This window comes from Falco cherrug, chromosome 7 (genome assembly GCF_023634085.1).
Source record: "Falco cherrug isolate bFalChe1 chromosome 7, bFalChe1.pri, whole genome shotgun sequence".
Classification (NCBI taxonomy): Eukaryota; Metazoa; Chordata; class Aves; order Falconiformes; family Falconidae; genus Falco; species Falco cherrug.
The window spans coordinates 42,323,442-42,337,498 of record NC_073703.1 but is presented as its reverse complement, the minus strand read 5'-3'; the positions used below and the strand labels follow the sequence as shown (position 1 = coordinate 42,337,498).

At 40.2% G+C, this 14,057-nt stretch overlaps 1 protein-coding gene across 1 annotated transcript in view; it reads left to right on the top strand.

Annotated features, from left to right (window-relative positions):
• The window catches only part of LOC102048716 (ras and Rab interactor 3), a 175,240-nt gene that overhangs the window by 46,724 nt on the left and 114,459 nt on the right, over window positions 1–14,057 (top strand). The window contains exon 3 of the mRNA XM_055715960.1: window positions 13,582–13,658. Coding sequence (XP_055571935.1) covers window positions 13,582–13,658 — 77 coding nt within the window. The remainder of the gene's footprint in view (window positions 1–13,581; window positions 13,659–14,057) is intronic.

Genomic DNA, 14,057 nt, shown 5'->3' with positions numbered 1-14,057 from the left:
TATTTATGTATTTATATAAATGAATCATGGCATAGGAGCTGAAGGGTTAAATCTGGGTTGCCTTAGATGGGATTACTTGTGTAGAAAAAGTGAAGTAGGCTTTAGCCTATGGCATAAGAAACATGTTGGCTTAATTTTATTTCCTTGGCAGAAACTGCATGCTGGAATGTGCATGTATTTGTGACTTTGAGGTAAAGCATATGAATTGGGAAGTAATGCTACTAATCCTGTGCACTCAGAAAGTGTAAACCTGGCCTTGCAAAATTGTGATGTTCTGACAGATAAACAAGTCTGGGTCTCTTTTTGGTTTGTCTTCATAAGTCTTTTAGATTTTGGGGCTTGAGCCCATTTCCACAAACACAAAGGCTAGAAGCAGATTTTTTGTTTAAAGTAAAAGCTGATGTTCTTGCATAATTGCATGATTCCAGAACCATGGCTTCAGGAAAAGTGAAAAACAAATATCCCATAGTTTACAATGAAGTAATGAGAATTTGCTACACCACACAAACACGGCTCACAGGGAGAAACTGTGGTGCTTCTGTTTGTGCATATGAAAAAGAGTTTTTCAAAGCACCAAGGGGTACATGGGACAAAAAATTATCCTAAATACTTGACTCCAAAACCTGACTTCATTATAGAGCCAGTGTTTTTTAACACTTTGATTTTGGGAGCTTAACCTGTTCAACTTGAAACAATTTTTCAAAATTCAGCTTCCTTCCAAAATAAAGCAAAATTCAGAGAATTAATCAGTTGATCTCAGCTTGTGGCATCAACAGCCTGATTTTTATAAGGGCTGGCCATGATGTCCATGATGAGATGGGTTCCATGAAATTCTTGGCTTGCCTGTGCTGAATCCTTTTGGGAATTCTGGCCCCAGAAAGGTCACCTAATAAATAGCCTTGAGAGGCTTCCTCTGTTCCCTCTTAATTGATGGAGCTTTTTGGAAAAAGCACAAGGAAATTCACTGGTGGAAACGGTCCTGAATTGGCAGGGGGTGGAAGAAGTGTTTGAGTAGTCTTTTTGCTGCTGCCTCCCAGCATTTTCCTTCTATATCCAGAAAGAAAAACTTCTAAGTAAAGACGGTTCAAACAATACCCATACCCCAAAATAATACCTTGTTGTATGCCTTTATCTGTTTGGTCTCTGTAGTCCAGACTTAGTCTGCTGGTGCTCTACTACCTCATCTGCAAACTAGAAAACCAGTTTATTTAACTTAATCTTAGCCTAGCAGAAAAGATCAACTGTAGTTTTTCTGCTGTTTCAACTTGGAGAATAACACAAATTTCCTGGATGCTTAAAATCCCTGCTTGAATTTAGTATCAGAAAAACAGTATAAATACATATATTTTAAACACTGAATTCCATTTTCTTTTCCGTGCATTTGGCGGAAAAGAATAGCATGTGCCAATAGAGCTGCTTTTAAATAAGCCATACTGCAGCTTTTGCTGAAGTAGAAGGGATTCAAAAGCCTATTATTATGCATTAGCCGTGCTGAAGGCACAATAGCACAGTTTTATTTAAACTGCACTTCTGTTCTGAAATGTAGCTGCTCTGGCGGCTCCTGCGGTTGCTTGTTTCTTCCTTCTCGGTGTTTTCTACACGTAAGCTGTTCAGTTTTCAAGTAACCTGGTAGCTTTTCTAGCTACCAGCAATTTGAACTTGTTCTGTGGTCTGACTTTCATCAAGTCAAATTTTGCCAGTCATTTTGCAGTTTGAATGTGGCTATCACTTCTACTGAGGATGAACCTGGCAGGAAATAACCTCGTATTCTGTGTTACTTGAGGTCTGTCTCCAGCAGGTATAAGGAGGTGGTAACACCCTATTTTATTCACTGAAGAAGGCTAGGAAGAAGGAACTTGGTGGTATAGAAAAATACTTTTTATAGTCAGTTTGCTAGCAGAGATGCTAATTAAACAGAATCAGTGATATTTTCTAAGGAAAACTGTTATTTCCTGCCACTCCATCTATATCCATTCATAAATGTGAGCATCTATCATATTAGCTCTGTCCGTGGCAGTCAGCTTTTCTTTTTGAAGGACAGGTTTGATCCCATTGTTATGTGGCATCAATGGAGTAACAATGCATCCTAGTTTTGAAATGGGTGACATCTACCAAATGAGCTCTTCAGGTGTTCAGAAGGGAAGGAGACCTCAACCTTGGGCCGAATTCACTTAACTGGTCTGTCTTGCTTGCATATTCAAGGATCACAGAAAAGATTCTTCCAGCTATGAAAATCTGTAGTGTAGCAAAATCTGTCAAGGACAACTTGTGTGGTGGTTGTTCCTTGTAGATCTCCTGAAGGAGTCATTTGGTGAACAAAGGGAGAGGTAGTGGTCTACTCTGGTTGCCAAGCTGTTCATTAGGCATAGTACAACAACAGTGTATATAAAAGCAGCTCCATAAAAGCTGTATATTCAGTAACAAAATTGGGGAGTTAGAACCCACCTTCTGTAAAAGTGTCCTTTTGTGCCAAATGGTGTGTGGTGTTTGAAAGTGAGTTACTAGTCCACAGTTACACTTCCCATAATTTTTTCAGTGAAGTGCTACAGCTTGCCTGGTTGGTTTTCAAAGCCCTCTGATAGTGAAAACAAACTGTAGTTTTCCCTGGCTATACAGCTTAATAGATTTGTAGTGAAATCCCTGTGCAGGTGTCATTGAAATTGCGGACAACACAGCCTCTCCTTGGAAGCAGACTTCTGGCCTTATTGTGTAGAGGTGAGCAAACTGAGTTTACGAATGGATAGGCTGAACAACTAGCATAAATACTTTCCGTCCTTTAGTTCTGGAAGACATTTTCAAGTCTGACTGGGAGCAAATACCCCCACCCCCCCACAAGACCTCAATGCACTTGAGGTAATAATACCAAAACCTTATAGTGTGATGTTTGATTCTCCAGCCAGTTTGCAGCTGGAAGTGTTGCATGTGAAAAACATAAGGAATTATTATTTTTGTGTTGGGATGAAAAAGTGCTTAAGGGTTTAATAACTGTCCTTTCTTATGTGTTGATAATTAATCCAGTCATTATCCCTTTTCCAAAACTTTTTTCCCTATCAGGTAGTGATCTTGCCATGGACATTGCTTTCTACCTGTATTTAAACAAGACAGAGCCAAGTTGAGTCCAAAAACATGCATGGTCATAGGGCTCCCTCCTTCAAATGAAACAAGAGGCTGTTGACCGTAGAAACTATCCATTTTCAGGAAGCAAAAAATGAGGGAAATGTGATGGATCAAGTGGAGTTTGACTGTATGAAGCTTAGAGTGAAATACCGGAGGGAAATTCTATGTATAAGATACTCGTTTTTGCAAGTGACTAGCATCTGTGGTTAATTCATAGAACAGTCATGAGGTAGTACAATTTAAACCTGTTCACATTATTCCACAATTTTTATTCAGTTCTGAGTGGAGGATGAACCATTATTCCCCCTAAGCTGGGAAATAACGCGTCTGAATAAGCTGCATCAGTGCTGGACCCTGCTAGTGTTTGAACTGCTTTGGCAGCCTTGGCTCAGAGTAGTGTGAACACAGCTAAGGCGGTGTGAGACAGTAAGTAAGAAAGGGGAGAAGGTGGAAAACATTTTAATATCCTGGTTTAGAAATCTGAAATATAAAATAAAAGGGTTGGTGTCCTTGGGTGGGGTTTTGAAGAATACACGTGTGCTTTGTGGAAAACCAGTACCATAATTATGGAAGATGTTAGCACAGTTCAGAAATCCTGTGACTGGTCACTGAGACCAACAGCTTATTTCACAGAAGCACTGGAGACCTGTCAAATGGAGGCAGATTCAGGGCCCTGCACTATATTGAATTCAAGTCTTTTAATGTAAGTTGTTCTTAGACTGTAGTAAAACTAGGTGTTGGTTAATTTCACCTCTGTTCAGCACTGATTTAGAAATATTCGTGTCCTGATTCTTAGTGAATTTGAGTGGACTTCACAGTTTGATAGCTGTATTGAAATCCTGGATCATGGTAGATGTGTTCTAGGCAGGTTCCATCCATCTTCTGTGGAGCTGCGACTTTGCAGTAATAAGGTTGAGAAGCTGTATGAAGGCATCAGTCAAGAGCTTATCCATAGGAGAAAATAATGTGAAATAACTGTTGTCAGAAACAAAAGAAAACTCATGATGAGGTTCTTGATCTTTAGCTCTTTAAAGGCAGTTTCTAAAGAGTATGTCAGCTGGAAGCCAGGGAGAAAAAAAAAAATAATCCATGATCCCAAACCTTGGGGTTCTTTTACAGTTATCTTGAGGACATTAAAAGCATTGACACAAAGCCCAGTACATATGAAATGCTGCACTCTGTTATGCTGATGCGTCTGTATGTTGCAGTCTGTGCATCATCACTGACTCCCTGGATGAGGATATGAGATTTCATCAAGCCTTTCAATTTTCTTTTCGTTGGCAGATAATTCTGAATGTGTTTTTATTTGATTGTTGGATATTGCCTTAATGAGTGCAAATACTTTTTTAGAAAGGAGAAAAGAAACTCAATGTAAGTTCAGGGTTTAATAAGATATTAATATTACTTTTTATTATAGCTAATTCAGCCTTGCATAGATATTTTCATAATTTCATGCTGAGGGATGAAGAGTTTTGAAGGCTATTTCATTAATACACCATGCTTTACAATATATATAAAAAAATAATAGTTTAGAGTCAGTTATTTGCTTCATAAGCCACCACTTACCATTGCATAGATAATCACATTTAGCAGTCCTCTTTTGGTTGAGCAATGCAAATGGAATTAATATACCAGAGAGACAAAATTTCCTCATAATTCTACTGTTTGTGAGGTGAGGGCTATGGAGGAGGGTACTTAGTGTGCATCCTGCCATATGGTACTCTGCCTGCAAATAGAAAAATTGATCTTTGGCATCACATGGTGTTACACTGATGCACAAATGTCTCTCAAAGAAGCTGGGTGGTATAGCATATAATTTCATTGCAATTCGTTTGGATGCTTTGTTGCTGTCCAGGTGGTAGAATCCATAAAACCAGTTAACTAAAGAGTTATCTCTAAAGGAATTTCCTTGCAGATTTTTTCAGGTAAATGTCTGCATGTCTTTGAATTGCCCATTCCTGGTTTGCTTTAACACTGGTGCCTAGATTAGTATCCAGCAGAAACTGAACTGACTATTTGAGGAAAAATCGACATGTCATTCTGCTACAGAAAACTGGAAGCAGCTGTTTAATGCGAATGGGAACTTTAAAGTTTGGTAATTATTTTTTTTTTCTGGATGGCATCCAGGATTATCAGTGAATTGTTCTTTTCTTCTTTGGTCCTTGTAAGATTTTTAGGTTACCAGTTTTCATGTGTAAATGTGCTTGCTGAGTATACCATTTTTCTCCACTGACAATTTAGAGTTAAGGGCACATTAACTTGTGGTGTTAGAAAGGGCTATTTTAAAATACGGCATTTATGTGAATTTTTTTTTTTCATTCATGCTTTCTGTAATTCGGAGAAAAATATAGTTTGCATGTACTATGACACATTTATGATTTTCTAATGACTTGTTAAAATGTGTTATATCTAATTTGGGAAGTACTATTAAAAAGGAGGATATATGACACATTTTATATATGAGTAAAACTAATTTCACTGTGATAATACGGTGTTCGGGTAGACTTTATTTTCAGTGTTAACACTGGAACATAAGTAACATGTTAACGTAACTAAAACAAGTCAATACTTTTCTATGAGCAAAAGCAACCCTGCGCTGCTTTTCTAAAGTGCTCACAATACTGACAGTGCACAGGTTATGCAAGAGGATCAGGTGAGTGTATTATGACGTTCCCCGAGACTACCTACGTGTCTGTTTGGCTGTACTGAGCTCATCACAGTCATTTCTGAGACTGTCACCACTTCAGCACGTGAGCTAACATGTGGAACGTGACAGGGAGCCGACCTCCTTGACATCAGTGGTAAAGAGAATATGGGAGGAATTTCTCCCATTGCCATTAGGATGCTTTCAAAGTGGCTAAGCTTCTTTCTGTAAAAATCTTCCCAGTGCACTGGTTTTGAAGAACAGTACGGGCCAAAGCCACAAATGTGATTCTAAGACATACGTATCCTATTCATTGCCAACTCAGCTCATATAGGACCCCTGCACTCAAGGAGATGTGGTTGGAAGAAGTAACCATTTTTTGGCTTTCAAGCAAATCTTCTAGGAGATTATATTATTACAGTACTATAAATTAGTGCAAGTTGCAGTACCTGAAGGCTTTTGCAAGTTCAACTCTTGGTGTACAAACTGTTGACATTTTACTGCTGACACCAAGTAATGATGCATGCATTTGCTTAACAGGTATAAATAAGCTCATTTCTGCACAGTGAGGTGTTTGCTATCACTGAGACACAAATACGTGTGCATGAATGCAACACTAGGCCTTGGGAAGATGAGGCTCTGAAATGTGAAAAGGGAATTGCACATAAGCAGAAATACATGAAGTGCAGAGGTGCCTAAAGCTGCTTGCAGTGTTTAAACAAAGGACGCATTTGAAATATTCAAGCTGGCTTATGAATATGATTATAGAGGGGGTAAAAATGGAAGCATGTAATTCTGTCTTCTGTCTGTCCTTCTTCCCCTTATACCTCTGCTCTGGGTGAGTGAGCTGATCGACAATCGCCGGAATGCCAGGGCAAAGGGGTAGGGATTGCAATCCGTAGATGTAACGTGCCCTGGAGGGAAGAGGAACACGGGCAGAGGGAAAAAGTTGCAGGCATTAAAAGGAGAAATGGGCTTCTCTGTATATCATTTGCCTAACCTCCTTCCTGCAAACACAGAGTGAAGCTGATTGTGTGTGTCCTTTCAAACAGCTACAGCTTGCTTCTCCCTATGAGGAGAAATAAGAGTTGTAACAGGCTTGAATGCTTAGCAGGTATTAAGAGTTAGCATGTTTGCTGCCTCCGTGAGTAAATCAGATGCTGATAAGGTGAAGAAATCACATGTCGAGGCAGGTTATAAAACCACAGATCCACGTGGTTGTTGAGATGTTCTGTCAGGCTTAGGAGATTTTGAAACTTAACTTCGTTGGCAGATTGCCAGTCACAGTGTGGATGGGGCATATGGGAGCAATGCTCTGATGGTACCCAGAAGTAATCTGGTAACAGCCTAAGTCTGGGCAGGTGTCACTGGCACGCCTGGGTTACCCCGACTGCTGCATACCACATCTTCGCTCCAGAGCCATGCAGACAGCTTAAGCTGTGCAGCTGCTATTATATTCTATTGTGAGGCATGCTATCTGCATGCTTCGTGTAATTCTTCAGCCACAGACAGCTCAGCCAGAGCTTTTTATCAAAGGTGAATCATCCTTTCTATCATGGCATAATCAAGGATTTTTTTGTTTCCATGACTCAGAGGAAAAGGTGATGTCCCCTCCAAGTCGTGGCTGGATAAGCTGCTTTTATTTCCCAACTCATTTCACGATTAGGGAGACTGAGTGAGCTACAGAATTATGACAGTTCCAATATAGACTTGGCTTTCTTGGTGCCCTCCCTTCCCCCTCAATAAATCTGTGCTTGATAAGATGAGCTGCAGGAGCCACGGGTTTGCAATAGTACCAGCAGGATAAATATTTCTGTATTTCTAGCTGATTTAAGATGATTGGTGTATGCTCCCCTCCTTTTTTTGGCAAAGGTTAGCCCCATTAGATGTACTGCTCTTCATTTAATCTCCTTCTCCCATCTGTTCTGTCTCTTTTCAGGAGAAACCGAGGAGATGTAGCTCCCACTCGGGCTGCCAGATAGCTCTGTCACCCGTACATGAGAAAATCTCTGTGAAGCAGAGTGCTGCCCTGCTGCTCGCACACATCAGATTGTACTATGAGGGTAGACCAAGCTCTTTCAAACTCCTTAATAATGTCATATCCCCTCTGTCAGCTCAAACAGATGAGGGAATGAATACCAGTGCCCCCCTCAGTTAAGTGATGTTGTGTCCCAGGCTTAAACTGGGAGCCAAGGCAATCCAAACAATCATTTCCTGAGCGATCAGGTTATCTTTGCAGTAGGTAAGAAAACCAAAGCTTTGTTTAAAATATTAAACCCATGATACAGCAAGTAAATAAAGAACAGTGTCTGTAGATAAGGTATGCAGAATTTATAAATCACAATTATATAAAACCTATGATTATCTGGATAATAAAACCATGAAGACAGCAAATGTTATATTGAAAAACTCCAAACTACCTTGGAACTCACTGGTGGGTGATGAACCTGATAACCACCTCTGATGGCATGACTGGCTGGGTAGACAAGGAGAGAGCAGTGGATGATGTCTACCTTGACTTCAGCAAGGCATTAGATACTGTCTCCCATAACATCCTCATAGGTAAACTCAGGAAATGTGTGTTAGATGAGCAACCAGTGAGGTGGATTGGGAAGTGGCTGAGCGGCAGAGCTCAGAGGGTTGTGGTCAGTGGCGCAGAGCCCGGCTGGAGGCCTGTAGCTCGTGGCGTTCCCCAGGGGTCAGTGGTGGGTCCAGTCCTGTTCAACTTACCCATCGGTGACCTGGATGAAGGGACTGGGGGTACCCTCAGCCAGTTTGCTGATGACACAAACTGGGAGGAGTGGCTGATTCACCAGCAGGCTGCGCTGCCATTCAGCGGGACCTGGGCAGGCTGGAGAGCTGGGCAGAGAGGAACCCAATGAAGTTCAGGAAAGGCGAGTGCAGGGTCCTGCACCAAGGGAGGAACAACCCCACGCACCAGTACAGGCTGGGGGCTGGCCTGCTGGAAGGCAGCTCTGCAGAGAAGGACCTGGAAGTGCTGGTGGACAGCAAGTTGCCCATGAGCCAGCAGTGTGCCCTGGTGGCCAAGAAGGCCGGTGGGATCCTGCGGGGCATTAGGAGGAGCGTGGCCAGCAGGTCGAGGGAGGTGATCCTCCCCTCTCTATTCTGCCCTGGTGAGGCCACACCTGGAGTGCTGTGTCCAGTGCTGGGCTCCCCAGTTCCAGAGAGATGGGGAGCTACTGGGGAGGGTCCAGCGGAGGGCTACGAAGATGATGAGGGGACTGGAGCATCTCCCTTGTGAGGAAAGGCTGAGAGAGCGGGGCCTCTGTAGCCTGGAGAAGAGAACACTGAGAGGGATCTTACCGATGTGTACAAACATCTTAAGGGCGGGTGCCAAGAGGATGGGGCCAGGCTCTTTTCAGTGGTGCCCAGCGACAGGCCAAGGGGCAACGGGCACAAACTGAAGCACGGGCAGTTCCTTCCATCTGAACGTGAGGAAGAACTTCTTTACCTTGAGGGTGCCAGGGCACTGGAACAGGCTGCCCAGAGCGGTTGTGGAGCCTCCTTCTCTGGAGACTTTATAAACCCTCCTGGATGTGATCCTGTGCAACCTGCTCTGGGTGAACCTGCTTTAGCAGGGCGGGGTTGGAGCAAATGATTTCCAGAGGTCCTTTCCATTCCTGACCATTCTGTGATTCAGTTGCAATTTTATTAAGGAAGAAATCTTACTTACCAAGCTCCAGAGCCTTGCTTCATTTCCTTGACTTTTAAAGAAGATTTTGTAGCGTCTTTATGTGTGAACAATTGCATGCCGTGAATTCAGTGTAGAGAGGTGCATTATCATTTAGAAAAGCAGTCTTTGTATTAATGTATTTTAAATTATCTCTTTGAGGCAAGCAGATAGTTATTGCAAGTAGATATTTATTACAAATACTACATCACAAACTGTATATGAAGCCAGATGTTTTGTAGTGAACTGTTTTGCTTTTGTTTGGTGATCAGAATCCTGGGCTCATTTCAATCTTCTAGCTGTTACCTCTGACATCTTCTGGTCTTCTGATTTCCTATTTGATAACTTCAAATTATTTATTTTATAATTTAAAATTATTTAACTGCATATAAGTGAAGTCACATTAGAAAGATAGTGATTTCTGTTCATGCTTTTTGAAACTTCAGTTTATACTGACACCCATTTTTGATGTCATACTATGAAATATTTTACAGTCAACCAAATGAGATTACCAAGATGGGTAATAGCTTCCCAGATGACACATCCATTTTACCAAGTTATGGGACAGGATTGTATTCGCTCTGCTGTGTGGTGTCAGTAATGGGGGTGGTGCGGCTGTGATGGGAGCTGCAAATCTTTGCATCAGATTATGTGAAAGGCTGTACCCCACGGACAGGGTCACGTTACCATTTCTAGAGGCTCAGGAGAGGGCTCTGGTGTCTGCTGTCCTAGTGCACTGTGTGTATTCTCACAGCCACCGTTTGAATGGAGAAGACAGAGGACAAATGGAGATGGGATAAGAAAAATAGTGTACATCTCCTGAATACATCCATGTGGGCATGGTGTTTTAGCCAGTGATGCAAGAACAACCATATTGTGTAAGATGCTAGCAGCTGTAGCTCTGGGTCTTTTCACCCAAAGAAGTCTCCTTAATGCTTTTTTAGTTAATAATCATTTTAGGTAATATTTATTGTTAATTTTTTGCTATTCTTTATGTAGTAAAGAATAATTCATGTGGTAGAGACTCCACTGAGAAATTTTGCTTTTGGCAGCTAGTGTAGCTGAGAAGTGGTTCTTAAATTTGATAGTATTTCAGTATTATTCCAGAATGATATTCCTCCCTGATTGCTACATGAGGGGAATGATACTACTGTATTTTACTATATTGCATATTACTAGATATAGCAGTATATTACTTCAGGGAATCTGCTTAGCTGTTACATGCATATAGGGTTCTGTTGGCATCTTAAAAGTAAATAAAAGCATTGCATATTGCTGCATGTGGACCGATAGTTTGTGGGTTATCCTGCACAGTCTTCCAGTAAAAGAGGAACTCTTTTACTGTCAACTCTAAATACACAGTATCTCAAAACTACAATGTAACCAGTTTTCTCCCAGTTTATATGTATTTCCACTACCCTTTTCGTCGTTTGAGGGTAACCAAACAGAAAGGAAGATGTGTTATTCACATATTTTGATTTTAGAAGTATTTGGATTTGTTTGGCTCAATAGGGCAATGTTTTTTATTTAAGGTGTGGTCTGCATTTGTATCGCAATGCTATTTCCTCAGACTGTTTCATAAGGTTACAGATCTCTTTACAGTGCAAATCACAGCCCTTAAAGACTGTGGAGTTCCGTAGCAACTGAGACCCACTTTCTTGAAACTAGTCCTGCTGAACGTTGATTCGCTGATGGTCTTTAGGCACTGTTCTCTGCATACCATTGAATGGTATTCCATAATTCAATGAGTGATTGGGTATTATTGTGCTGATGCGTTTGTATATTGATAACCACTGTTGCTTTCATTTTTCCTTGTGATTATGGAAGGGGGACCAGGAATAGAACATTTACCTAGGAGCAGGAAATCACACTCAGGAGTACCTAAGCAAAAGTTAGTATAGATTTTTATAGCTTTTGTTGTCTGAGATTTAAAAGGAAAGATGTACCTGTATCTTGGGAAAGCTCTATTCAACATATCAAGTGGTGATATTGGTTCCAGTCAGAATACAACAGTAAGAATAGATCTTATTGGAAAGCCTAATGAAAACCGGTAAAGGAATTGCAGTCAGTCATTGTTGATGGGCTTTTATTTTATGCTAAATTTTTTTTAACAGTCTATTTTATAGACTGTTAGTAGCTTTAAAACTCTAGTGGCTTTCAAATATTAGGTTGCAGGATTTAGAGAGATTTCATAAAGTGGTAACTTTGAATTTTGGAAGGAATATCATTTATGTATATAAAGTTTTAAACACTGCCTGCTGCCGGTGTATTAATACAAAAATAATACAGTTATGGTAGTGGGCACTAAGAAAAATACAGAGCTATGCGATCTTCAGCTTTACATGGAGACACTGTTCAAGTCTTTGTCAAGCTAGATATATGCAACATATGTAGGGGTTATAGTACAGATGAGAAAAGGTATGTTTGTATTTATATAAAACTCGAAGACTGAGGAGAAGTCATTCTGGACTTTGAAACCAGATTATCCTCTCACTGCAGCTAGGTTTTTATCATGTTTCTGGTGGTTACAGGTAACTCAATACTTTAAAAAGTGAAATCTTTTATTAAGAGTTACAGCGCAACATTTCCTGAAAATAAGGCTGGTTTAGAGTATGTGAACTTTAGTAGCTATGAACATCAACCATACCTCAAATTCTTGGTTTCCATGTTCATGGTTATTGTTTGCAGAATTATAATCAAGAAATTGAGAAAATATGCCATAAAAGTTGACAATGGAACAGCATAAATATCATATATTGTGGTCTTAAGCATTTATTTAAACTGACAGAGTTGAATATGGGGAAGGCAATCATATATTCTCTCTTGTTTCCTTCCCTGAGATTCAGTATATTACAGTAAGTTCACAAGAACCTTCTGGAGTTTTATCTTGTCAGCTGTTGTAGTTGGAGTCCAACTCAGCCTCACACAGGGCACCAATTGTTGCAGCACAAACAAACTATCAGGCTGCAACAACACCTTTACCATCAGTCAGATTCTACTGTCCATGCTGCTTCACCTTCCTCCAGAGGTCAGACCACACTGCTCCTCCATCAGACCACCCATCCCACACTCCTCAGGGCTATTTAACTACTTCACAGAACGAGCTACAGCTGCACATGGTCCATGTCAACCAACCCACTGCCATTGAGGCAAGGCCACAGCTGCGTGTTATCAATGCTAATCAACCCACTGCCTGCATTCCTCTACAGTCAACCTACATCTGCAACTCCTTGCAGAAAGGAACACTCTTTCTGAATAATAATTTAATAACTTCAGTGCATTTTGATTCTAGTGGCTGAAATAATTGTCACTCTTAAGTTTCCCAGACTCCTGTCTGAGGCACCATAAATCTCTGTCCCTGCCTCTTTTGTCAGTCTGGATGTTTTTTATCTCATATATTTTTTCAGACCTTTGATTTAGTTGCTGTCTTTGTCTCCACCATTTGGAATCTGTTACTCTGTTGCCTTTGTGTGGAACGTAGGTCCTTTAACTGAGCTCCACACAACTTCACTGTCACCCAGAAATAATCCCCAAATTCATGTCTTTGCATTCCTATCATCCACCTACCATTTTTTGTTTCATTCTTTCCTTCACCAGATTTAGATAGTAGACTTTCTGGAGAAAGTACTTAGAATCACTTTCGTCTTTGTGGAACTATTTGCAAGACTTTGGAGCCCTATAAAAGATTGTAGTTAAGAACCTGAATAGTTACAACTACCTGAAAGTTACAACTTTTGCATCATTTTTCAGGCAAAGAACACTTAAAACCAGGAATATTATTTCAGGATGATTTTTTTGTGGCTGTGCCTATCACTTTGGAAGCATATTTAGAGGAGACACAGACAAGACGATAGTAAAAATAAGACATTAAGAATGTGAAACTCTTAGTACAGTGAAGGCTGGTTTAAGTCACTGAAATGATGGTAATTAATAACAACTAAGTATTAGTTCTCTGTTTTTTCTACAGAGCAGGAAAGAGATTCTGAGGTGCCAAGCTATAGTATAATAATTTGGAAGATACTCGTGTTTGATCATATATTTCTACAGATGCGTCCTTATATTTTGGTCTTCTATTTACAGATGCTTTAAAATTTAAAAAAAAAATAAATAATCTATATTTCTCTTTCAGCCATTAATGAATTTCCTGAAGATATATTTACAAATAAAGAACGTCAGCAAGGAGGAGTTCTGCTGCATATCATTGCTGTAAGTTTCCCTTTGCTGCGCTTCATTTTTGTTTTCCTTTTATTTTTTAATAAGATTTTAATCATCATAGTGTCCTAACTAAATAGAGCTCTGTATATATCAACATGTTTGTTTCTGATACATTGATTTCAGTATTTCTAATATGTCTGTATGGGTACAAATGCTCAAAAGGTAACATCTTAGGGACATGGTTTAGTGGTGGACTTGGTAGTGTTAGGTTAAGTTTGACTCAATGACCTTAAGGGTCTTTTCCAACCTAAATGATTCTACGATATTATTTTTATCTTATTTTAATATTATATATTTGCAGTGCCTATGCATTCATCCTCTTTGAGATGAAATCCTGGCCACATGGATCACAGACTTGTGTTTTCTTGTGTTTCATCTTGTATAAACAGG